The 26,698-nt window shown below is 44.8% G+C and overlaps 1 protein-coding gene across 5 annotated transcripts in view; it reads right to left on the reverse strand.

The window, feature by feature from the left end:
- CKAP5 (cytoskeleton associated protein 5) overlaps positions 1–26,698 on the reverse strand; it is a 105,627-nt gene that overhangs the window by 51,118 nt on the left and 27,811 nt on the right. For all 5 annotated transcript variants that reach the window (XM_075927597.1, XM_075927598.1, XM_075927599.1 and 2 more), the window contains exons 9-20: positions 23,338–23,442; positions 18,781–18,870; positions 17,445–17,609; positions 12,771–12,899; positions 11,619–11,804; positions 10,278–10,391; positions 8,611–8,721; positions 7,494–7,586; positions 5,643–5,828; positions 5,308–5,402; positions 420–477; positions 211–336 (exon numbers count right to left, since the gene is read on the reverse strand). In XM_075927597.1, coding sequence (XP_075783712.1) covers positions 211–336; positions 420–477; positions 5,308–5,402; positions 5,643–5,828; positions 7,494–7,586; positions 8,611–8,721; positions 10,278–10,391; positions 11,619–11,804; positions 12,771–12,899; positions 17,445–17,609; positions 18,781–18,870; positions 23,338–23,442 — 1,458 coding nt within the window. The remainder of the gene's footprint in view (positions 1–210; positions 337–419; positions 478–5,307; positions 5,403–5,642; positions 5,829–7,493; positions 7,587–8,610; positions 8,722–10,277; positions 10,392–11,618; positions 11,805–12,770; positions 12,900–17,444; positions 17,610–18,780; positions 18,871–23,337; positions 23,443–26,698) is intronic.

Below are 26,698 nucleotides of genomic sequence, written 5' to 3' on the forward strand. Positions count from 1 at the left end.
GTTTATTCAAGGCCAGAACAGCCATGATCCCACTTGGGTGGCTAAAGTGTCCTGCAAAGCATAGTGAAGTTGCATACTTCTAATCAGCTATCCAGAAATACCAATAAAGGGCCAGACTACTTAAGAGTTCTAAGAAATGCAAATGGCACCATAATGAAGTTAGTACTAATAGCTGTATCTTAAGAGAATTAGGGCTTGCAGGGTTCTTACCTTTTCAAATTCTGCATCTATCTGGGAGAGAAGAGCTGGCTTTTCATCCTCAAAGAACATTCGCAATGGGGGTCCCACATACAAATACATGACGCCCAACAAGGTAATAGCAGCAATCCTTACAGCCTGCCAAAATAGAACAAAAAACACTCAGACTTCAAACTAAACAGACAGCTTTGAAGTTTCAAAATTAATTCACATTTACTCACTGGATTAGTAGCAGCAAGAGCAGTCTTTACGTTGCTGATGAAAGCTTTCACATTCAACCTGAGAAACAATATAAATGAAATCAAGATAGCTCAGTGGACAACACCAGTAAGGCAAAGAAGCTAGAGTTGTGGAAGAAACAGTATCTTTTAATTGGCTAGATAACTATCAACCGGCTAGATAACTATCAACATCACACTCCCCAAGCATCAGACATTTACATTTGTAGAGACACCTAAAGGTATTGTAAGTTAACAGAAAACTATTTCAAAAGTTGTGAAATCTCAGTGAAATACTGCCTTCATATTTATAGTAAGCTAATCCTTTTGTTGCCAGAAAAGCTATTCTGTGAAGCAAAAATGGTCACATATATTGTAATGATATTTCTACTTGCCCAATACACATAAGACTAGATTTTTTTAAAATGGTGTACCATGGACCTCCGTGTGATCATATGCAAGGACAAATAAATGAATGGCTATGACTCCTCCATCCCAACGTCCCTTCAGATTTGGGAGCCCTTGGTAGGTAGTGAAGGACTCTGAAAACTGAGGACATGGAATACACACTGAAAATATATGGAAAAACAACAGACAGTATAGGCAAAGGAGAGGTTATTTATCTTACAGGAGGGGTGGAGAAAACTACAGCATGCGGCCAAATCTAGACCTCAGCCTACTTTGATCTAGTTCTCAGTGAGGCTCGGGGCTTCCCCCTCGCATCAATCAGGGTGAGCCAGCACTCATGCTCCAGCCCTATGGCTAAGTCTCCGAACCTTGGTGCTCCTCTCCCCTCTCCCCACTGCAAGGGGAAGTCCTGAGCCTGGGCTTCTCTAACCTGCCTGGGGTTGGAGTGCAAACACAGTCCCAGTGCCCAAGTTGCGTTGTGAGTGTGCCACGAGTGTCATTTTGCTTCTCAGTTGAGTCACATCAGTGTGGTGATTTTAATTTTGGTTCAAGAGTTTTTTTTTTTTTTTGGGGCGCTTCTCATTTGTGGCCCCTAGCTAATTTTTCTATGGGTCTGTGGTCCCTCACCAAAGAATAGTCCCCTCCCCAGGTTCAAGATGTTTTTATCTCTACAGGTGCTATACCATATGATGTGCAGACACTCATGAACTCTTTATCAGAGACTAAAGAACTGTTTTCAGAACAGCACCTCATATTTCAAGTGAGGGAATACAGGCAGACAAGCTTTATTGTTACTCAGTTCCTTCATAGCCACAGAGATTTCACAAGTAGAGGGGAAGGAGGATAGGAAGCGGAACACCCACAGGAACAAAAACATTTAGAATTCTCCTTTCTAAGTAACCTCCCCTTCGAATATGTGCCCCCATTGGTGTTTCACCATAGGAGAGGCCCAAATCGTAATTCTGAGAGAAGATGGGTGCTGGGGAGGTAAATCAAGAACTAGCTGGAGAACTGCATCACCAAAAACAACGCCTTCTCTGGAAGATGGTGTAATGCTTGACCAGAAGCAGGCAAGATGCAGTCCACAGGCCACCCTCAGATGCAGAGAAGCTCCATGCCACTGTAAGTGGCTCACTGCTCCCTGTGACTCTCTGCTCTCAGTGCCAGGGGAAACTTTGCACTTTGCACCCCCCCCCTCCCGGAAAATCTCTCAGCTCAAACTAGCCAATGGGAGCTCTGTAGCCAACCAATGGGAGCTGAGTGATTTTGCTGGAGGTGGGGGTGGGAGGTGAGCAATGCACAAAGCCTCCTCCTGGAACAGAGCGCCACAGGGAGCAGCCAGCCATTTTGAACAGTTTGGAGCCTGCCACTTAAGCACCTCCTTGCCACAGCCTGCCTCTAGCAACCCAGCCCTTCCTCTTCAACTCCCTGTCCCAGACCACCATCCCCTCCTGCTCAAAGTCACCACCCAAACCCTCTGCATTCCCCCCCCCTTCCAGATCAACTCCCTCCCAGACTCTGTACCCCCAATTGTATCCCTCCCCAAGGCCAGAATCCTCTGCTGCAACCATAGCCCCCTCACCCAATCCCCAGCCACAGGTCACCACCCCTTCTCCTGAACCCCAGTCTCCAACACCAAGCTCACTTCTGCACCCAACGTCCACCCCAGATCCACAAGAAGTAGTTTCAACCAAGTCCCTCTCTTTTTCCATCCTTGTTCAGAAGCCTTTGCAGATTTTCTTCTTATCTATTTGATGTGCTTTCCCCAGCACATCAAACTAGAGTCATGTGGGTCTCACTTTGACAGATTTCAGACAGGACCCACATGATTTGAAACAATCCAAAGCATGCCCTGGTCCCTGGAAGGGGAAATGTGATGACTGGGGAGGGAACCGCCAAATTAAACTTATTTAAGCTAAGTAGATTATTTAAACTAACTTTAAGATTTGAACTATTTGCAGAGAACAATGAAAAAGTGCATTACTTTAGTGGTTCTCAATCGGGGCCCAATGGCCCCTGGAGGGCTGACTGCAAGCAGGTTTCAGGGAGTGGGAGAGGGGAGGACGACTGCCAAGCAGGGCCATCATTACATTTGCTCGGGCCCATAGTTGAAATCTAAAGCCCCACAGCATGGGGTTGAAGCCTGAGCTTTGAACTCTACAACTTGAAGCTGAAGCTGAAACTTAGCAAACTAATTTTTCAGGGGCCTGTGGGATGAGGCCCCAGATGCTTGCCACCTTCTAATGCTGGCCCTGGCTTTTATGTGCAGAAAAAACAGTTATGGCACAGATGGGCTATGGAATTTTTATATTATGCTGAGCAGTCCTCAGAAAGAAAGAGAAGCTGCTCCAATGACCATCACTGATGGTAAAAAAGAAATGAAGAGGTAGCAGGTCCTGAGGGACCTATATACATAACCGTGAAGGTGTGATTCCAAGGGACTCCACAGCCAATCCAACAGGTACTGTTAGGGGGGAAAGCCTTCTAGCTATCGTGCACATGGTACACACAAACACCTATTTGGAATCAATATGAGCAACCACTTGAAGATGACAACTGTCTTCAAGGTGCAATGGTGTATAGAGCATTCCAAGGTACAGTGAAATAGAAGGTCAAATGGAGTCTCCATGTCAACAGGAATATATATAAGTCCCAAGCAGGAGTAAGTTCTGACAGGGGGAGGAGAGTAGCAGACGTTTAAGCAGCGTTGACACCATGGGGTGAAAGATGACAGAATGTGACTAAAGTAGGCAATAAGCTGGCATCACTGCAAAGTTGACTTTAACAGAGCTGAAGTCTGGCCTGCCCGAAACACAATGTAATCAGACACTCAGAAAGAGGTTCCAACAACCAAAGTCAATTGAGCAGGACAACATGGTACTGGGACCTTTTTAATCTATCCAGTGTTTCATGTCAGAGCAACCAAGTGTCCAAACAGGAGTAGATATGCCTTGTCTCCTCAAATCAGTCACTACTACCTTGAGGCATTTCATTAAAACCTTTTGTAGAAGTAGCAGTACCTTGTACTAACTGCGATATAATCCGCTATGAATACAGCCCTACCAAATTCAGCCATGAAAAAAGCATCATGGTCTGGAAACTCTGTTCTCCCCTATGAAGTCTGTATCGTATAAGACAAAGCACACACAAAAGACCAATGTTTTTTAAATTGCGGGTCCTGACCCAAAAGGGAGTTGCAGGGGTTAGGGAGCGGTCACTATTACCAACCTTACTTCTTTTAAGTTGGGTGGCCAGAGAGTAGCAACTGTTGGGCAAGTGCTCAGCTCTGAAGACTGCGCTGCTGCGTACTTGGCAGAGAAATAAGGAGGCACTATATACCACGCCCCCAGTCTACCCTCTAATTGTTTATGTCCATGTGCACAATTACTTTTGTTATGCATCAGTGGAGTGGGAACCCTGGGCCCCTGGCATGGGGCTCATTAGGTAGCTATGCAGCCACCCAACTGGGCAGTTTAGAGGGAACTTAGCATGCCACCCTTACTTCTGCACTGCTGCCTTCAGAATTGGGTGGCTGGAGAGGGGCGGCTCTGGACAAAAAGCAACAGAGACTGCAACCCAAATTCTCCCATCAGCAGGGCAGGAATGCAGACCTACAGTGAAGCATCCATAGGGACACTGCTTGAAGAAGTTAATTGGTATAAACTCATGACGAGGGATGTTAAATTGCATTTAATCAACTAATCAATGGAATTTCCATCGACTACTTGATTAGTCAATAAGAGGGGAGACTGCAGAGCCACAGCAGGATTAGCTCCCAGGGCCGGGAGCTAATCCTGCTGTGGCTCTGCTTTGTTGCTTATTACATTTAAAAGGCAGAGACCCAGCAGGGGACCGGTCCCCCACTGGCCTCCGCCTCCCCTGCCCCCTGTAGAGACAGTGCTGGTAGCAAGTCAACTCCCCCCAGCATTGACTCCTGTTCCCCCCTCCACTCTTGCTGCCTCTATTAGAAGCAGGAGAAGGGGGGGGGATTGGCAGGGGGGAGGGAAGAGAGAAGCAAGTAGTCAAGGAGTGACTCAACTAGTCACATAGCTATTCGTGACTTCCTTATTTTTACTATAAAGATATATTAAACACTTAACCTGAACCACCAAGACGTCCACACTACTGAATAATTGATACAGTGCTGCTGTTCATCTTGTCTTCACGCACCTCCTGTCTAAGTATAAGTTGCCAGCTTTCTTGCTGTGAAATGCTTAGCACACTTTGGAGTTCTATGAAGAGAATAGGCCAGCATTCTTCTCTGCAAAGATTTCAGCACCAGGTGCACTTATTTACATGTTTTAAATGCTTTTTGAAGCTCTAGTTAAATGTTTGGGAACAAACGCTTATGTGCACTTGTCTCCGCAATCTTTCAAAGAACTGTATAGATCCACATAGAGTTCTGTAGAGAAGAAGAATGTAGTTCCTACAAAGAAAATTTGCATCACAATTTTCCTATTCAATACCTTATCCTAAGACTTACCCTGAAAAGCCAAACTCTTTAATTGCATTTGAGAGCCAGTTCAAGGTTTCCGACTGGTTTTTAGGATTCTTCTGAGAGAAAGCCATGGACATAGCCTGGAATCAAAAGGAAAAATCTTTATTGTCATTGATGGATCAGATGGAGCACCTGCATACAAGACATGTGCAAACATGCTGGCACCTGCTAAGACTTGATTGAACTATTAAACCAAGTTAGATAGGGATATATGCACAACAGGTATTTAATACTCTACTGTGGGGAGAGAGTGATTGCAATAAGGCAGCTGAAGAGATAGTTAGGGAACTAGTGGTAACCTTCATTCACTCCTCACTGACCTGTTCAGCAGTCCATGGCAACAGACATGCTTCTGCTATTGCTGTCATTGCTTCTTTTGCATTACTTCCACATTTCACGTCACCAATCTTATCCACAAGACCATCCAGCACAATCTGTGCAGACGTTTTGGAGAAGTTCCCCTTCTGCGCAATCAGGGCAACTATGTGAAGCTTCATTTGCATTACCTGGGAAGGACAAACAAACAGCAGTCATAACATTAGAAAAGCAAATAGACTTATGCGTTGCTATATGTTCTTGCCTGGACCACAATGCAGCTCAGAGTACCCTGAAGTTCTGTCAAAATCTCAGAAAACAAAAGTAGAAATAGTTTAAAGAGAAGGCTTATAAACACTAAAGAGGTGATGAGCACTAGCAGGACACTAACTAGACAGAGCAGTATCTTACAGTAATACTGGAAGTGTTATAAAATCTTACAACCCACCATATTAAGATTTTGTAAGTCTCTCAGCTAGGATAGCAATGGAGTCAGATTTACTTTCTGCAACAAGTTCTTAAAAATTTTTCAGCAATATATTTCAAAGTGTTGTACAAGGGAGGATACAGGTAGAAACAGAAGTACGGGGAGGTTATAACTTACCAGCAGTCATACAGCAAGTCAACAGCAACATCGTGTCTACTCACTTCTGGTGTCATACCTATTAGGCTGCCCTGCCTTACTCACATTTATAAGCAAGCATAAGTTACTGCATGTCCTGGAGTCTTATTAAATGCTTTAAAATTTAGCCATCCCAGTGTTGCGAAAGAACTTGTGCCATAATTAAAATTGATATTCATAGCTTATCTTAAGAGATGAGAAAATACAGATCAAGCAGAAGTGAGATTTCTGAAGCAGGGGTTTCTTTGAGCCCCTCCCCCTCATGCTATAACAATTCAACAGCCCAGCTGTGTCAACTGTTTTTCTGCATATAAAAGCCAGGACCAGCATTAAAGCATAGCAAGCAGGACAATTGTCCTGAGCGCATCACAGGGGGAATCGTGAAACTAAGTTGCTCAAATTTCAGCTTCAGTCCCAAGTGATGGGGTTGGGGGCCAGGACTACAGTCCCTCATGGCAGGGCTTTGGCTCTCTTCCCTGGCTACTAGCAAATCTGAAGCCGACCACGTTTGGTGGATCCCCTAAAACAGGTATGCACCCCCACCCTCAGAAGGCCCTGGATTCCAGTCTCCTTGTTAAAAGCCACTATTGTAGAGTATTGAATGGGCTTCTTTTTATGGAACACCATTGCTCAAAATCCACATGCATCCTTTGAACAACATTTCAGGTTACTTGGATCATCTCCTCATTGTTACGGAGGCAAGCCACAATTTTCTTCTCTTGCTGACAATGCCACAGAAGTATGACTGACCATAGTTTACTCAGACAAAAGGACTTCTAGAACTACTATTAAAACTGAAATGCTTCTGTCACTACTTATACCAAAAATCTTGTATCTTCAGCTATTGTTGTATGTGATGAACGAGCATTATGCTATGTTAAAAGGCTCAGAATATTTTAGCTGAAGTCAACTGAGAAAAATTTTATTTATATTGGTGATCAAAAATATATTTTCTACAAAAACCGAAGTTTAGGGCCAAATGAAGCTAACAATGTTTCTATAAAGATGGTGTCTAAATATGAAGGCCTTTACACATTGCTCCCCTAAAGGAGAAATAGATACGTTCAAATCAATGTATTGACTAAGTAATGAAGTAACTTGCAATCAGCAGATGCTTTTTTAAAACTAAGATCTGTATTTCTTTTAGCTTGTAAGAGGGTACATTGAATTGCAGTCTCTTGCTACAGCAATAATCTGGGGATAGATTTGGTAGATAGGCAAAAGAGTTGTTTACCTGAAAGTTAGTTTCCTTCCACCCAGGTTTCTTGGCTAGCATCCTCACCAGAGCCTGGCAAGGCATTTCACTTCTCTCCATCAGTTCAACAGCCTAAAGGGTCAAAATCAAATTAGCCATGAAGTCCAAAATAAAATGAAAAAGAAAGTAGTTGAGGCTTCTCAGGAATAGGACTAGTCTGAATTCCATTATACACCAATAGATATAAAGTGTTATGTCCCTTTAAGCAAAGCATTTGTATTGTATTTATAAGCCTTTGTTTAATTTAATTTGTGCCCATACAAAATACTAGAAACATGAGCAGCCATACCCAACAACATTTTTTTTTAAATGGCACCATTGTCTTGGCCAAACACTGGATTTTTTTGGAAGATTCTTTAACTATTGAGAGTTGCATCGCATACCCAGTACCGTTTCAATTTAAAACAAGTAGACAACTTCTTACAAGAATGGAATGTAGACATCTTGGACTTAAGAGTCTACTTTGTAGCTTTTAAAGCTGCTCTTCAATCCATTCCAAGAGGGTAAGTTGCATATTGCTGAAAACTTGAATGCTTACTGACAGGGTTAGAGGCGGAATGCTTCTCCAGACCCCATTGGGCTGTCAAGTGCAGCCCTTTGTGGTAAATGGGATATGCCAATACACTTAAGCCTATTTTATGTTAAATACTGAATCTCAACAACAGTTGAAATAGGATATGAAATATTTGCTCATGTGGAGTAGCTGCCTTTTAAAGTAAGACTCAGCCCAAAAGCATCACGTGGCAGGGATGCTTTTTAAGGGAAGAAAGCCAGCTCCACACTAAACAGAGCAGTGTTTGTAATTTATAATGCAGTGTCCTTTCAGGGAGACAATGGAGACCCTTCCTACTCCCAACTGTAATAGCTGATGTAATAAGGTGCAATCAGGGGGCATTTGAAACTGTAGATGTTTTCCAGACAGCATTTTGTATTTTAATTGCTGCCTAGTATGGAGACAGCCGGGATTTTGGTAGATTGTGGCAGACATTCACAGTAGTCACAGTAATAAGTTGAGACTAAATGGCAGCAGAAAGTTATTAATCCTAGTTTTTCATTCTAAGAGTCACCCTCTTACTATTTACTGCACGATACATACCTTCTGAAACTCTTCCATGCAGGCAAGCCTTTCCTTCCAGTTACCACTGTCTAGCTGCTGTATGCAAGAGGCTGGCAGGACAGCTGATGCTTTCTCTTCGCACACTTCTATCTGCAGACAGAATACAAGGTTAACATCTTACCACGTTTCCTTGTACATGGAGCAGTAGATTGGTCTCCTAAGTATCTTGGGGCATGGTTATCTCTAGAAAAGCCGGTAGGAAGAGGAGAGAGCGAGAGACTGGAGGCTCAGGAGAGAAGTCCAACGTGGAGGAGACACCTAAAAATCCCATCTTATGAAGGGCTAATTGGCTAGTTAGTAAATAAGACACCAGAGATCCAGGAGAAGAAAAAAAAAAGTTTTTGTTGAGATGACTGATGTGGATTAAGGCTTATAGGCCTTGTGGAAGTGGTATTCTGGAGGCATTTGAGTTAGGAGAAAAAGATTTGTCTCCTCTGTCATAGAGCATTATCCTAAGTATGATGACCAGAAAAAAAGTTAAACATACTAGGAGGAGAGCAACATATAATCTTGTATGGGCCGCTCTTAGTTTTAGGGTTAAGCCAATTTTAGTTCAGCTCTGCAAATATTATGACTATTTAGCCAGGCAGACACAAAGTCAGTCCCCAGAAGCACTGATAATGGTGGTATGGGGAAGACAATTTACATGTCCATTCTAAGACAAGATGAGCAGCACTAAGCAAGGTTATTTTAGTGCATTATCTACATGGAGAGAGCATTTTTCATTCATTAACTCCACTAGGTTCCTCCCTTATATCCACATCTCTTTCAAGGGTTGCATATTTGACAGCCTGTCCAACGTGTTCAATTTTTACACCAATAGCCTCAAATGACTTGGAAAAGTCTCATTTTCAGATCTCTCCATACACATCTAAATCAAAAGCTACACAAAAGGAGGCATCCAAACACTTAGATTACTTTCTTTTTTAATCACTACTCAGCACATAGCCAACTTTCTTGTGTTTCAAACCTTTAATTTCCTTCACGAGAACACAACTACTGCTACAAACAGTATTGCTCAGTCTGAAACACTTCAGGTTAAAGTTAATCCACCTCCTTTTGCAATTTAATCTGAATAGCCCAGAAGCAGACTAGATTTTTTAATAGGTAGGCCTGATCGAGTCACTGGACTACCTGGTATATTTCAGTCTAAGTTTCAGAGTTAACCTCTAGAATACTCTTTGATTTCTAAGGGCTTTTAACTTGAGAATAGTACTTAATTACACAATTAGTAATTTCTGTGAAATATATCTCAGCCTCCCCCTAGAACCCTACAAATTTGCAGATATCTACTTTATATTCACAGGTATCTGCACAGGGTTCTATTTGTATCCATACAGGATTCTACGCATTACTCTCAAAAGCTCAGTTCAACTGAGGCCAGTGTCAAGTTAATAAAAATGCCCACTAATATTTGAATCATGGTTTGTACAGAAAATAGCCTTGTGCATTTAGAGGCTTCATAGTTCAAGATGAACAGTTCTGTATGGTTCTTCATATACTGTTATAGTTTAACCCACTGTTTTCTCCTGCTTCAGGTATTCCAATCATAACTTCAGGACCATTAATTCTACAAGAGAATAACTAGTACTGCTTACAAGATACTGCACTGCACTTTCCATTTTAGAACACAATATAGTACATACCGAGAGTTCAGGTTCAAATATCTCTTTGGTCTCAGATCCTTTCTTGCCTTTAGTTCCAGCACCTCCTGCACCAGCAGCAGCTGCTGGCTTGCCTTTCTTCGGAGGGCCCCCAGACTAAAAAGGAAACAGAAGCAAGCAAGCATCAACCTCAATCCACCTGAGTTCAGAATCAATATTTAAAATCAAAGTCTTGCTTTCCAACATTCCATGCTATACTTCCAAGGATACATTAAGGCTAAGGTAGTCTATTTTTTGTCTGAATTTCTTGGTCAAAGTATAATCAAGGCCCAAATTCCAAAAATGCACTTTTCACAATGCAATAACAATGACAGTAAGTATTAAACAAATATGTTGTGGTTCATTCAAAAGCCTCTGGTGGTCTGGATTTGGCCTAAGTCTCCTTAATGCAGGCATAATCAAGTCTTCTGTAACAATGTAATTGGACAAACAGGTTGTTACTTTTAAACACAGTAGTATGCAACAGGCATGGTGATAACTATGAACACGTTAGCTCAGACATTGTATTTGAGTCAAATAGCAGCAAGACGTTAAGAAACAGTGAAACAGAAGGATTAATGGTCATCTGAAAAGGGTCAGAGATAATTGAATTAATTTCCGTTGAGGTTGCAGTTAGGCCAAGTGTGGCTGGTAGCCTGGAAAAATAAATGTACGTTTTCCACTACAGTACTAACCAGGTGTTTGAGACCCTTGATCAGTATAAATACTCACTTATACATTCCTCAACAACTATATGGCCAAGCGAAGGGGATGGAAGGACATTTGAACAACATGCTGTCTAAAGCCTTTAAAAATTTAAATGATCAGTTTAACTGATTTTTTAAATCAGACTGGTGGGTTACAGAATATTTGATAATCAGGAAGCTACAGCATTCCAGAGTATATTTATCTATCACAAGAGCAATACATTGTCAGAGTGTGTTTTCTTCAGCTATGTGTTAGAATGACACTGGTACACTCAGTGGTATTATAGATTACAAAGCCCTTTGAAAATATTCAATGGGCTGTCTACAATGTCATGTCATCAGGATTTTGCATTAAAAAAAAACACAAGAAAGAAATCATGTATCAGATAAAAATGGTGGAATCCTCAAATCCATACCAAGTTGCTTTCCCAGAGAGTACAGGGTGAATTCTTTTAAAGCCTGCTACTGTATACTACCTACTCCTGAAGAAGAGATAGAACAGGAACAGAAGAAAAGAATTGTTCTGATTAATTTGTAGATTAGGTTCAAAGGGCTGCAACTGGAGGAAATATAACAGAGCCAACATTGAGTTTTCAACCAATCACTCTCTCAGGCAGACTGTCTATATTCCACTTACCTTGGCAGCAGGCATCTTTTTCAGAGGCCCTGATTTGGCTGAAGTGTCTTTTGTATCCTTGTCCCCTGCAGCCCCCGAAAGAACGAGAGTCTTTCCAGCTGCAGGTCTGCATTCCTTTTTATCGACTGCTCCTCCACCTGTGTTCTTACCGTAAGCCAGCTCCACCTTTTCAGCGCACTCTTTAACCTAAGAAGCAATGTTAAGAGACCAAATCCATTTAAGTATAGTTGCCGTGTCTAACCAAAGTCACCAATCCAGAGCCAGTCTTGAGCCACTACAACTCTAGGAGGTACATAAAGCATAGAAATTATTTTACTGTCCAAAAAACTAATGTTATTTAAAAGCCAATGAGAAATCCTGTGGCACCTTAAAGACTAAACAGATTTATTTGGGCACAAGCTTTTGTGGGTCAAAACCACTTCATCAGACCCTCTTAGCATGTTATTTAAGCAGCACTTAACTGTTAACAAGACAATGTCATCAAGTTGAACATCTAGTCTACCCAGTACAGTTTCTCAATATGTGCATACAATTCCCATTAATGCAAGAGGAAGATTTATATAGAGAAGGTGGCCTTCTAAGTAAGATTAAAAGCAAAGTCAGCCTTTAAAGAAGGTATTACTGACTATATTGTTTTAAGGCTTAAAAAGCCTGTCAGAATCTATACATTGGTGAATACCTCACACTGAAGGGATAAGTCCATATACAGTGTTATGCAGGATTCGAAGCTTAACTAAGGCCACAAGCAGATGGCAGAGTCCCAAACTCCACCTTGCAGCTAGAGGATAAAATAGACTATTACAGCCACAGCCTCCAAGCCAATAATAGAAGTCTTGTAGCTAGATCAGGATTTAAGGTGCCATGTTAGCTAATGTATGTTAACTGACACATTTTAGAAGTCAGTCTCTTTAATTATCCTAAACGGAACAAGTTACAGCGGACAGTTGGGCGGAGGAAGTGGGGGAAGAGAAGTGAACATCACACCTTTAAATACTAGTCTACATTAAGCCTGAGAGAATACATCTTACTAATTATTCCCTATATGAGTTAATAAGTTTGTTATGCACAACAGACTAGGACACTGCAGAGGTGCAAATGCACAGCACTTGCCAGTATACACACACAGCATACTGTCCAAATCCATGAACTCACCCGATCAAGTTTGAGTTTGTCCACGTCTGTTAAGAAAGGGTTCACAGCTTTCTCTCCAGCCACCTTCAGAGCAGTTCCTAAGGCTTCAAATGCAGCATCTCTAACTTCAGGGGCAGAGTCATTGATATGCTGTTGAAAGAATTCATTTGCAAAGTACTATTATAATTTATAATAGCAATGCCCTTTTTTACTCTAAGTACTTGTGATGAAGAGTGTATTGTGTGAAAGGAGGTGGTATTAGTTTAGTTCACTGTCTAGTAGTTACCTTAAAGCTACTGCCCTTTCAGATTTCATTTTATGACAGTGCAGTAGAAGTTTATTTCAGAGGAAAAAGCTGATGTGTCACAAGTAGGCCTAGTCACTGGAGTCTCTCCTAAGTCAGAGAATTCCAGACTTTGTCCTAAGCCTCTACCTGTTTCCTAGGGGAAAAAATTACTGATCTTTTGCAAACAGTTCTTCTAGAAGTTTTGCTCATGTCCATTTCAATAGGTGTGTGAACCTCACATGCACAGCAGCTTTTTCACCTAATAGTACCCATCGGATTGGCTGTGAATGCCTCTGGAATGGCGCCTGCATGGCATTGTATATAGGGCTCAGCAGACCCTCCAGTTTCTTCTTGCAATCTGTTTTGACAGAAGGGAAATAGGTGGGATTTGGAATGGACATGAACAATACATCTCAAAGAGCACTTACCTTTTGTAAGTAACTGTTTTTTCTTAGACCAATTACTCATGTACATTCCAATATGTGACATGCAAGCAATTTACCTGGAGGAGGTACTGGAAATCAACGTATTGCCATCTGAAGAACTGATATCCCAAACACCACATTATCTCGGGCTTGCTGGGTAATGACGTAGAGCATTGTGAATATGCTGGCAGAGGACCACATTGCTGCCCTGCAAACGTCCTTAATGGGAACCTGTGTGAGGCATGCTGCCGAGGAAACCTGTGGTCTTATAGCGTGACCTGTCAGGACTAACACTAGGAACTTGGCCAGGTCATAGTAAGACCTGATGCAAGACATGATCCAGGAAGAGACAAGCTGGTTAAGATGGGCAGCTACTTCATCTGCTCCTCTATTGCAATAAAAAGTTGCAGTGATTATGAAATGGCTTTGTGTATTCAATGTAAAAGGCCAAAGTGCACTTGACATCCTAGAGAGCAGGCCATACATTCTCTGAAATGGTACGTGATTTTGGGAAGAACATGGGCAGAAAAATGTGCTTGTTAATCTAGAAGTGGGAGACCACCTTAGCCAAAGAAGCCAGGCAGATACAGAGTTGCACCATGTCCTTATGAAAAATCAGTATACGGGTGTTCAGAGGTGAGTGTTTGGAGCTCCCAAACCCACCCAGCTATGATTATGGCCACTAGGAAGTAGGGATGTAAAATACCGGCTAATCAATTAACCAGTTAAATGTCAGGTCAACCTAAGGTTTAACCAACTAAATGGGATCTAGGCTGGGGACTGCTTCAGCCCAGCTGGAACAGCCCCCAGCCCATGGGTCTTCTGTCTCCACAGACAGAACTACACTGGCAGGTGGGGAGCTGCTCCAGCCCCCATTGGTTAACCAGAACTGGTAAGCATTACCTGCTTTAGGGTGATGCTTACTGGTTAACCTTCCACATCCCTATTAGGAAGGCAACCTTCCAAGAGTGGTAGGACAAGGAACAAGTAGCCAGAGGCTCAAAGGGGGGCCCCAATGAGCCAGGATAGGATTAGGTTGAGGTCCCACTGAGGGACGGAGTATAACCTTTCTAGCCCCTTGAGTAAGCACCTTACTGTGGGGTTGGAAAAAAGGGACCTATTTACTACCCCAGGTACAGAAAACTGAAATGGCAGCCCAGTGGGACAACAGGACCAGCTCTCAGTGCTTCAGATGCAAAAGAAAATTGAGGATCAAGGGCACAGCTGCCTCATCAGGTTGACCGGCCTTCTGGAAAGACCAGTGAGAGAAGTGCTTCCACTTAGCTAAATACATAGCCCCAGTGGAGGGTTTCCTGCTACCCAACAGGACTTCCCTAACTGGGTCCAAGCACTGAAATTCCAGAGGGTTTTGCGATGGAGTCTCCATGCCATGAGGTAGAGAGACTGGAGGTTGCCGTGTTGCAGCCATCTGTGGTTCTGGGTGAGAAGGTTGGGAGAAAGCAGTAGGGCAACAAGCATGTCCACCAAGAGGCTGAGCAGTGTGGTGAACCAATGATGCTGGGGCCACAACAGTGCAATGTCAGGCATGATCCTCAGATTCTGCCACATTTTGAGGAGGACTCTGTGCCCTAGCAAGTAGCTATGGCTTCAGGAGCAGAACCTGTGGCATTTCTTGTTGCTCCTCATGGTAAACAGGTCTATGTGAAGACGGAGAGGTTGGTATCAGTCGTGAGACACAACTTGTGGGTCTTGGAGCTTCTGATGTGTAACCTGGATGTTCCAGATAGGGATGTAAGAGTCTAGTCGACTATCCGATAGAGGTAGCAAGGGGCTTTTGCTTATCACACAGAGGTAGCAGAGGGGAGGGGGAGAAAGAGCCAGATTAAAATCTGGTTCCCTCCAGCTCCAGCAGCCAACTCTGAAATGTACAAAGAGTTCCCACTAGGGCTCTTGTACATTTAAAAGTGGAGGCGCTGCAAGGAGCCTAGGGCCAGCGAGGGTCTCCCCACCAGCCCTGGGCTCCATGCAGTACATTTCAAATTTGGTGCATAAGAATCCCCAGTGGGGGCTCTTGTGCATTTCAGAGAGGAAGCGTAGCATGGAGCCTGGGGCCAGCGCAGGACTCTGAGTCCCCTGCTGACCCTGGGCTCCATGAAGCCAGGTTTTCCACACCACCTTGGTAGTGGACTGAATAATTGTGGAGCAAAGCCACTTTGGACAGACCTTCAGGGACCAAGATGTTGACCAGAGTCCACATTTTCCACCACCTCCTCAGCGGGGACATTAAGGCTACAAGCCAACTCCTGCAAAAGGTTCTGAAGTGCCCTTGCATCAGGGGCAGGGAGGGAGGAAGATGTGCACGTGACTACCTCACCTGGGGAAGAGGATTCCCTGGGGATAGGATCCTCCCGACTTTCAAGCTACCTGGAAATACTAGGGGGACGAGATACTGGTGGCTCAACGATAGGCACAGACAGGTGCAGAGGCGGTGCATGTACCAGAACTAGCTCCGAGAGATCAGCTCTAGTGCCACAATGGTAGCTAAAAGCAGCTGATGGGACAAGGCCATCAGTCTCGCTTGGGATTCTGGGCCTTGACCTTAATGGTAGGTCAGGGATGCCCAGAAAAGCCACTGTGCAGGGACCTGCCATTGCAGGGAGCCAGGATGACTGTGGTGCTGGAAAAGCATCCCAATGTCAGTGCTAGGAGTGGTGCCAGTCACTGCGAGACACAAAAGACTCTGACTCAGACATGTACTTAAGAGCCAGACTATGGAGGCACAATTCCCAATGGCATAAGTTCCTGGGGCAGTCCCGTGCCATGGGCAGCACCAGTGGCCAGGCAGGTGCTGGTGTCAAATAATTCCTCATGCTTGGTGTCTGGGCTGGGGCATTGACAAGAACCAGTGTGCCAGTGGCATGGCCTGTGCCAGTGCTGCATGCTCCATTATTTAAATCAGGTCTCCTGCCACCTCAAAAGTGTCCAGCGTAGAAGGGAAGCCCAGAGCCTCTTCCAGAACCTCCTGGCCAGTGACACCAGACTTGACAGCCCAGCACTTAGTGGAAGGTGCTTGGGGTGCTTAACTGTCCTTAATGTATCCCACTGAGGGACATTCTGAGGAATGGTGGCTGCTGGCCTTATTGGCTAGAGACCAGCCTTTGCTCAGCCTGGCCATCTTGTGCCACACTGGAGATGGGGAAGGGCATGGAGCCAAAGATCAGTTCCAGTGCTCCTTTGGGCCTTCTCTATAAGGTGTCTATATGTCCTGCATTGTGCATAGTCTGGCACTGGGGATTGAAGGGCTGACTAAGTAGGAGTTTCAAATGCTGATCTCTCTCCTGCTTAGTCTTGGGCTTGTTAATGCCCTTCATTTAAATATTTGGAGGCAAGTTGTATGCACAGGCTTGCCACAAGCAATGAGGTTCTCAAACCCTCATTGCATGCCCTGGGGGGAAACTTGAACAGAGAACGAAAAAACAAACTATCAACCCAGTCTAAACAACAGCTAACTATAAACAGGAAAACAGGAAGAAAACAGCTAGGCTTTTTTGCAGAGCAAGAGAACAAGTGCTCCAATAACCATCACTGGTGGTAAGAAGGAACTGAGGAGATGGAGGGTCAACTAAGCTTGCTATATATCTCATCACAGCATGCAGGTGCCACTCCAGGGAGCTCCACAGCCAGACCAATGGGCATCAGCTAGGATAAAAGCCTTCTGACAATGCATGCACCAAACACATACCCCTAATGGAATGCACATGAGCAATCACTCAAAGTCCTTTTCCATTTGGGAAACTAAAACATGACCAAAAAATGTTATTTCACTGGAAAAGAGAAAAACAGCAGCCATCAGTGAAGGTTAGTTGTCACCCAGTCCTCAGTTATTCTAACTTGCTGCACCAGAGTACGCAAAACTTCACTACATGGTACTTTCTATTAGAAAGGCTTCTCAGGTAACTCAATTCAATGCCTCCCATCACAACATACTGCTTCCTAGAGAAGAATCAATCCATCCTGTTTTACCTTAAGAAGAGCAGCACAGAAGGGTTTTAGCAGGCTCTTTGGCAGGGTGGAAGGTGTACAGTGACGAAAGCTTCTTGCAATGAACAGGGATGTCTGTTGCTTGATTGTGGGGTTTTTGTTGTCCATCACAGCCAAAATATCCTCACTTATGTTCTGCAATGTAGTCTAAAAGGTTGGACAAAGGCTGTTAGCTCCGGGAGAATAGAAGAGCCTTCTAAAAACACCTGAGTGACTGACTCTAGGTAGCATAGCACTGACAGTTTAGAACCATGGTGGGAAATAGAGATGTGACTGTTTAACTGGATAACCAGTAAGGACTGGAACAGCTCCCCAAGTGCCGTGGGCAGAAGGCTGCTACAGACCCACCAGGGGCCTGCCATGGACAGGGGCTCCTCTGACATCCCCAGTCAGAGCAGCCCCTGTCCAGCATGAGCCCAGGCACCCCGACTAGGATGCTGGAACAGCCCCTGCCTGCAGGGAGCCCTCATGCACCTCAGGCAGGAGCTGCTCTCCCCTAGCCAATGCAGCCCCTGCTTGTGGTGGTAGAGAGGACAGGAGTGACTGCTTCAGCTGTTCTGGAGCAACTTCCCTCCCTCCCCTCCCCCCAGCATCCTCCCCTTTAAAAAGTGAGCTGATGAATCAATGTTTAACCAATTAAATGGGATGGTTTCCCACTAGGGATATAACCCCTCATGCGGCACCTAGCTTTCCCACTAGGGATGTAACTAGGTACCTACCACATGAGGAGTTACATCCCTAGTGGGAAACATAGGTGCTGCATGGGCACCACTGGGGTTCTGCATGTGACCCTCAAGCAATTGTGTTTACTGTTGCCTACGTGCAGTACTGCCCAATTCCACTGTTTCTATCCACATACTTCTTTTCCTACTGATATTACTCAAGTGACACTGAGAAAGCAAGGGCACTGAAGGGCATGCTGATAAGGGATGTAAAAGGTTGTTAAAAATGTAACCGTGTAACCACTAAAAATCCTAGCATTTACAGTTACATACACAGGGGCTCTATAGTACAAAACTTAAGGAAGTTTTATACTACAGAGCCTGCAGAGAAGCCACCTCCCTGGGAGTGGGGCAGGAAGGTCTGTTGCCAGCTCCGCTCCCAGGGAGGCTTCACGGCACACCATGGACAGGGGATGCTCCAGTGACCCACAGTTCAATTGGCACACCCCACAAATTCTAGGTATGCAAGTGCAGTTAGCAAAACCACCCTATCCCGTGAGATTGACTTGGTTACAACAATCCTGTGGTCCACTGACGAGTGGCCTTCCTTCACTAGCCTAGGTTTCCCATCATTGGTTTATAACACTTGTCCTTACTGTAAGGAAGATTGCATCTATAGCTTCCTGCAAGGCCTGCACAACCTGAGGTTTCTTCTCTTTAAACTTCTCCAGGATAGTTGGGACAACCTGTTAAAAAAAAAAAAAAAAAGAATACTTCATTTGCCCAATTGCAGAAACAAACAAAATCCATTGTGTGTCCAGACTCATCTCATGTGACACTTCATTCCCTCACCATCTATGAGCGTATAACAAGAAGTTAAGGACTCCTCAACTTTCCTTCCTTCCTTCCTTGCCATAGGGACACAGCAGTTGCAGGAATAAGCCCTTGCTGGATCTAATGCCACCACCACCAGAAACAGGGCATTGGTCTTCCCTTATTTTAAAAAAAGAATCAGATTTGTTTCTAAGTGTCAGGGAAGCGGAGACACTTCTAACACTTTCCTCCAGCACTAAAGTCACCACCAGGATTAAAAGGTGGTCAAAGGGTTCTGCCTACTGAGGAAGGAACCTTGTGACCCAAGCCCCAATCCTGCTCTTCCAGGCTTTGCTGCCATCTGTTGGTCAGAAAGCCACTTTAAAGTTCTCAGTCTGAACTTCTCTCCATATATTAAAAAAACCCTCTTCCTGTGGAATGACAGAGTGAAGTCAGCATGTGACTCTGCGTCCTGCAGGACAAGTTTGTGTCCTATCACCCCTCAGCTGCACAGCTTCCTCCTGCCTTGGCAGCTGGGGAGGAAGGGAGGGAAGAGATTGGAGAAACCAGTGGATCCTTCCCCAGTCCAGGGTAATTGGCCCTAGGCCAGCCAGCTCCAGCAGCACCAAGAAAAAGGTCCTTCAGCAAGCAGCTGTTCCGGGGCTGGACCAGGCAGACTGGGATCTGCCCGCTTGCTCCACCCTGTCACACTACAGCATGAGGTGGCGTGGCCCCCCCCCCCCCCACACACACACACTTGCCCCTCTCAGAGGTGGCCCATGGCCTGGGCAGCTGCTTCCAGGTGTGGTCACTGCGGAGTCCCAACCTGGAGCTACAGCCAAAGGTGGTGGAGTCAGGGCAGGAGCCGGTGGCCAGGCTCATCTCACTTGCTGCAGGGCGGAGGGGAGCCCTGAGCCTCCCTGTACAGGGAAGAAGCACTCCCCTTCCCAGGCTGGGGGAACAGCAGCGCACTGTCTGGAGCCTTTTCCTGCACTGCCATTGATCAGAAACCGGCTAATGGGAGCAGTGGAAGTCTGAGCCTGAAGTAAGTAGCCCCCACCCCTCATGCCTAGACCCTGCCCTCCCACCCCCTCATTCGTCTCCCCACTGAGACCCTGCCTCTACAGCCCACTCCTGCCCCCCCTTTTTGGCTCCCCCCCACCCCCTTCTCACTTGTGTAGTCTCCAAATGATTTTTTTGAGGGTCAGTGTCCCCCAATCCAAAAAAGTTCCTCACCCCTGCCATTGATAAAGACAATGTTGAAACCTTTTTTGTGTTGGACATATTTAAAATAAAGCCTGACCAACAAGGCCCCAGTCGGAGCCCAGCCCCCATCTGGCCAGAGCATCCTGCCTTCAGCCCCAACCCTGGGACAGGCCCCACGGTCCAGCCCCCACCTGGCAGCAGAAAGACGACAGGGGAGGGAGGGGGGTTCGCAAGACTAGCTAATAGTTACTAGGGTACTGTGCCACGAGCTCACTACTAATCACCCTTTTTCTCCCCACTTCATCTCTTCTGCCAAGCAAGCAAAAACATTAGGGACATCATGACACTATAAAGTTTGTCAAGGAAATGGATGCTTCAACATCTCTGTGTTTACTGGGCTTATTATTACATACTGTTACTATTATTTCATTGTTATGCCACCATGATTCCAGCATACCTACAACTATTCCAGAACAATGCTGCAGCACTACTCATTCTTACAAGTCAGTCAAGTTAAAGTACCTAAAAAGGTATCCAACAGATTCATCTTTTCTTTGGCATTTTTCTACCAACAAAACTTGTTGCTCAACTCTGATCATTCCATGGACCATTCCACCTTTCGGTCCAAAAAGGGGAGGAGCCATACAAAGAATCAGCAGAGCAAACATAAGAAACTAGACAGACATTTAATACCTATACACTGAATAGGACTATTACTTTGGTATGAGCTGAAAGCAGACAGCACAAAGCAAATTAAAAATTGGGCGATTTCAACATGCCTATAAAAAAAGGCATCAGATGCAAGAGCTAAGAAACTCATCTCCTCACTCACATCTAGGGATCTCGCAGGTCATCTCCAAATCAAACCCACAATCCTGAACCTCATCTTCAGCCTCAACATCAGTATTAAATAAGGGTGTAAATGTATACCCAAGTACACAGTTAACTGATGAGACTGGGCTCATCAGCTAACCCCCTCAGTTACACGTGCACCTTCCCACATTGCTGCCCCTGTAGCTGTATAAACAGCACCAAATGACGAAATAAGCTATTTTGAAATACTCAAATTAAGCTACGCAATTTGCATAGCGCAAATTCTCTCTTATTTTGAGTTTCAGGTGCTGTGTAGATACACTCTTAGGAAATTCCAGCTTGTACAGAATACTGAAGTCTCTCCTCAGCAATACAGAGTTCTGTGAATACATGACATCTTTTCTCTACTCTCTACATTGGCTGCCTATAAAATACCAAATCAAGATGAAGGCGTCTGTCCATATCTTCACAGCACTCTGTGGCCAAGGCCCCAGATCTCTAAAAGACCACCTAAACCTCCAGGATGAAGTTGACAACTTTACTCTACTGGCAAAATGAAACTTTCTATGAGAAGGTAAACCTGTGTGCTCTCAGAGGCCCAGCCCAAGATTGTGAATTGAATGCCCCCAGAAATTAAGGACCAGTACAAACCTCACCACCCATTTCTTTGACTTGCCTTCTTTAACACTTGGCAATATTTTATGCGAGTGTTTATATTTTGCACATCTCTCTAAAACAGGGGTGGGCAATAATTTTGGAAGGGGGGGCCCACTTCAAATTTCAGAAGCGGCCACAGGCCTCAGTTCTCAACCCTGCCCCCTTCCGCCTATCTGGCTGGGTACGGTGACCTCATTTTCTGTATCAGCTGCAGCTAGTAAGAATGAATTAATTTAAATTATGAAACAGATTAAGTGTTTTAACTCTCTCAGTTTATCAAACTTCATTTTAAATAAAGTAAAATATTACGTAAAACACAGAAGGTTTCAATGTTTTATTTGTGGCAGGGGTTGTGAACCCATTTTAAGTTGGGAGTCACTAACCCATCAAAAAAGGTTGAGGTTCACACAAGGGAGAAGCAAACTGCTCCAAAACCCCCCAACACTCACTGATGTGGACCTAAGACACTTCACTCCTCTGGTGCCCCAGCCTCACAGCGTGAGGGGAAGGGAAGGGGGAAACTGAGGTTCAGGGCTTACCATAGACCAGAAATACTTTTCTGGGACTCTGAATTAATGGATTTTATGAACCTCCTTAGACTCTGGAGTAGGGTCAAAAATGAGGGGTACAGTGAACAAGATAGGGCTGCCAGCAAGTAGGATGGTGATGGGGTGCAGAATCTGGGAGAGAGCTGGGGTGCAGAAGCAGGCTGGTTGTAGGATGTCTGGCCAGGTTCTTGCTCCCTCCACAAGGGAGGATGCAGTGTGTGGTCAGGAGAAAGGGTGGAGCAAGCTCGGGGTGCCATGTCTTAGGAAGGGAAGGAAGTGATGGAGTCGGGTGGGGGAGAAGTCTGGAGAGGAGGGGGAACCTTACCTGGCTTTGTGCCCCTTTGCAGCCATGCTGTCCTACCGCCCCAGAGGGAAGCCCTGCTGTGGCACTGGCCATGCAGTTTGGAGTTGGCCCTGGACCGTGCGGCAGCAGCGGCAGCCCCAGACTGCGTGGCCGAGCCACCGTTGAGGAGCCTCAGCCCCAGTGCTGCCTCCTCTCCAGCAGCTGTGTGAGGGAAGAAGGGGCGGGGCTGAGCTCCTTTCCCCATGGGGCACATTCCATTGGTGGTGGGACCTGGCACTGCCTCGCAGGCCAGATCCGGCCCGTTGGGGGGCTTTTGCCCACCCCTGCTCTAAAACCTACCCAAACAGGATACCTCATCGTGCACACACTTCTCCCCTTAGGAAGAGAATGACCAAGATTGGTGACTGCCTTCTGTCACATCACTTACACTACTGGAAGATTCTTACACTGCACCTATCACTGGAGTACAACAACTGACAGAACAGAAACAAATAGAGGAAGCTGTATAGTTTTACTGGACTCTTGGTACCTCAGGAAAGGGCTAAGTGTAGTATGAATATCCAATTCATCGACAGTCCCAAAACCTAGGGGTATTCCAACAATGACAAAGGACCCTGCTCATGCTTAGCCATGAACAGGAAACAAAGGACCTTGTAAACTTAACACAACATACATGGAAAAAGCTTTCACCCCTAGTCTGGCAAGTATCAAAGAACAAAGAAGGAACAAATGCATATCAAGTTTACTTTGTTTAAAAATAGAAAAAAGCCACGTCCTGGCAATCATTCAAAGGAACAGTTATTTTTAGGGCAGTCTAATTACTAGCACCATATACCAAGCAAGAAATGCATAGTGAAGTACCTATTACTTACTTGTCCTGCATATTGACCAAATTTCTTTCTGAGGCCCGTAGCCAGTCCAGCAAGGCATTTGGCAGCCAAAGCAACCAACATGACATTTGTGTCTTTTCCAACAACCTGAAAAGGAAAGATAGCATTACAGGCAAACGTGCCAGATTTCAGAGTCAAGATAAGTCTAGGTAAGGGGTGGGCAAGAATATCAGAACATTAGAATTGGACTTGACTTCTTGAGGTCCCTTCCAGTCCCGTGCCCTGGTGGCAGGACCCAATACCATCTACACCATCCCTGACAGATGTCTGTCTAGCCTGCTCTTAAATATCTCCAGTGATGGAGATTCCACAACCTCCTTAGGCAATTCATTCCAGTGTTCCACCCTGACAGTTAGGAACTTTTTCCTAATGTCCAACCTAAATCTCCCTTGCTGCAGTTTAAGCCCATTGCTTCTTGTTCTATCCTCAGAGGCCAAGGAGAACAATTTTTCCTCACTCCTCCTTGTGACACCCTTTTAGATACTTGAAAACCGCTATTATGTCCCCTCTCAGTGTTCTCTTTTCCAAACTAAACAAGCCCAATTCTTCCAGTCTTCCTTCATAGGTCATGTTCTCTAGACCTTTAATTATTCTTGTTGCTCTTCTCTGGACCTTTTTCAGTTTCTCTACATCTTTTTTGAAACGTGGTGCCCAGAACTGATCAGAGCAGAGCACAGAGTGGCCCGTGGCCACCTCTCCAGAACCCTTAAGCAGAGAACAGCTCACACTTTAAAAAGCCAGCTGTTCTCCATCCAGACCACTGGGGAAGGAGGAGGGAGACTTCTCATGATGTCTCCCCCTCCACACTCCCTATAGTTTCTGGTCAGTAGGAGAATTTTTGCTGAGAGCAGGGGCAGTATAGGAAGCAACCTCCCCTCCCCCCCCACCACTCCTTCTCATGCCCAGTGTGGAGCCACATGGAACAGCCTGCAGCAGACAGTCTGCCTCAGGTGTCTGCTAGTAAGCACCTCCCAGCCAGAGCCTCCCTCTGGCTCCCAAGCTCCTCCCTTCTCCAACCCTCTGCCTCCACTCCGCATACCCAAACCCTCTGACCCCTCCTGCACCCATACACCCTCCCAAATCTGGCACCTATCTACTGCCCCAGATGACAACTGCCTCCTATCCTAGGTCACAACTGCCTCCTTAACCCAAACTACCTCCCAGACCCCATTCTCCCTCCTGCACCCCAATGCCTTACCCCAAGCCTCTATCCCAGACCCCAGAATTCCTCCATTAATATCCTGGAAGAGTGCAGCCCTCTGCCACTTTCCAAAAATCTTTAAGTGCTCCCCCGGTCAAAAATTATTGCCCACCCCTGCTCTAGGTAGACTGACATTGAAAGGATGGCTAAAACAGCTACATAAGCTGCAACAATGAATTTGTTCAAAGTTAAAAGTGAAACAGTTACGTGGGGTACCCACTCAAACTGGGCCAGGCAATTTCATTGAAACCCAGGATACTACATGAGGGTACATCTACACTGCGTTCCTCTTTCGAGAGAAGAATGCAAATGCAGACAAACAAAATTGCAAATGAAGCATGGTTTTGAATTTCCCACAGCCGGCCGCAATTAAGCAAATGAAGCGTGGGAAATTCAAATCCGCACTGCATTTACATTCCTCTCTCGAAAGAGGAATGCAGTGTAGACATACCCTAACTATCATGGTACACCAACGCAAAGCTACATTTACCATTCAGTCAGTGAACTTCAGTAGTCCTGGCCAGTGAAAGTTCCCATCATACGCCATGTTAAATTATGCCTGGGAAAATTCTGTATGACTGTGCAATGCCAAGTTTATGGAGAATTGATCATCTGTGCACGATTTCGTTTTTCCCCGAAAAACTGGTGCTGTAGAGCTGCTGGACCAAGCAGAACCCAGCTCTCCAGCTTGTCAACTCAGAACATTGCTAAGGGAGCTGGAAGGTTCCAGACAGCTGCAATTCTCAGTACACCTTGAAGAAAGGAAGCAGTGTGCAGAAAACTCCATGCAAGCACTGAAGCCAGCATCAGGCTGTTTCTCTCTGGGCTTTAGGGGATAGGAGGTGCATGTATCACACCAGAGAGGCTGCTTTCCCACCCAAGATGTGCTCAGCTAGCACACAAGATTCACCCCCAAACTGAGGTGCCTTACAAAAGCAAAAATATAACAGGAACTAGATTGTCATTTTAACAACACTCTTCTCTTGGAGGAAATTTTTTGGTTGTCTTATGTTGTTAGACATACTTACTAATGGGTATTTTAAAAATAAATTACCAAAATAAACTAAACTTGTTGCATATTTTCTGTGTCAAAATAATGCAGTATTTTAAAATCTTGTGCACAGAATTTTTATTTTGTGTGTGTGCAGAATTCCCCCTTTCCCCAGCAAAAATTACATGGCCATACACCAGTCTGCAATTGCAATCTGCTCAAGTTTTAGGATGTTTGGGCAAATTATGTTTTGCATCTGGATTCAAAAGGGTCATTTGGTTGCTTCTACCAGAGACCCAAAACTCAGTGGAGGTGCATGTACATGTGTGCGCGCACACGAATATGTGCATACATTTTACAGAGTGCATGACAGACCCAATGTCAAAGGCAATCAGAAACCAGATTCCTCTTCTTTCCACAAATACTTCTACTCCCTCCAATTGAGTCTGCATTAATTGAAAGTGTCCTGGAATAAATGGTTTTTAATAGTGGTTGATCACAAAGAAGTTCATTTCAGGGCAGCCTTTAAAAGGCATGTGCTCAGAGGGGCACATTGGTAGTGGCAAATTTTAAAGTCTCAGTCAGGAAGCCATATGATATACTCTTCCATTAGAAATACAAGTGCTGGATGAGAGAAGTCTTCTCCATTGAATTGTGTTCTACTGGTAAACAGTATGGAAAAACGTTTACCATTTTGCAATGTCACTGAGCACCCCTTTTTCTTATTACAGCAACAGCATCCAATCTTATCTTCCCTATGCCATGCTACTCCAAATGTCTTTATCCTATTCCCTTTGTCTCAAATGCAAGTACTCCTCAATATTTGCCACTCTACATAGGGATGTGCTTTCCCTGACTAATGAGTCATGGTACACCTCTAAATCTCCTCTAATTCTGCTATATTCTGTTTGAAGGAAGGATGACCAGGCCTGAACACAGTACAAGGTCAGAGCATCTCACTGATTTTCAGTATTTTTCTCCATCATATTTTGTTCTAAACTGCCTTTGCAGATACTTGAGAAGACACATATACCCAAATGTATGTTGAGAGGAAAAATCTACTTGGAGTCTCATACTATTTATTTGAGAAGATTATAGGTTCCTAATGTTCAACAGGGCAAGAGCAAGCCAAAACAATTTAAGCACCACTC

Source organism: Pelodiscus sinensis, chromosome 4 (assembly GCF_049634645.1).
Source record: "Pelodiscus sinensis isolate JC-2024 chromosome 4, ASM4963464v1, whole genome shotgun sequence".
In the NCBI taxonomy this organism is placed as follows: domain Eukaryota; kingdom Metazoa; phylum Chordata; order Testudines; family Trionychidae; genus Pelodiscus; species Pelodiscus sinensis.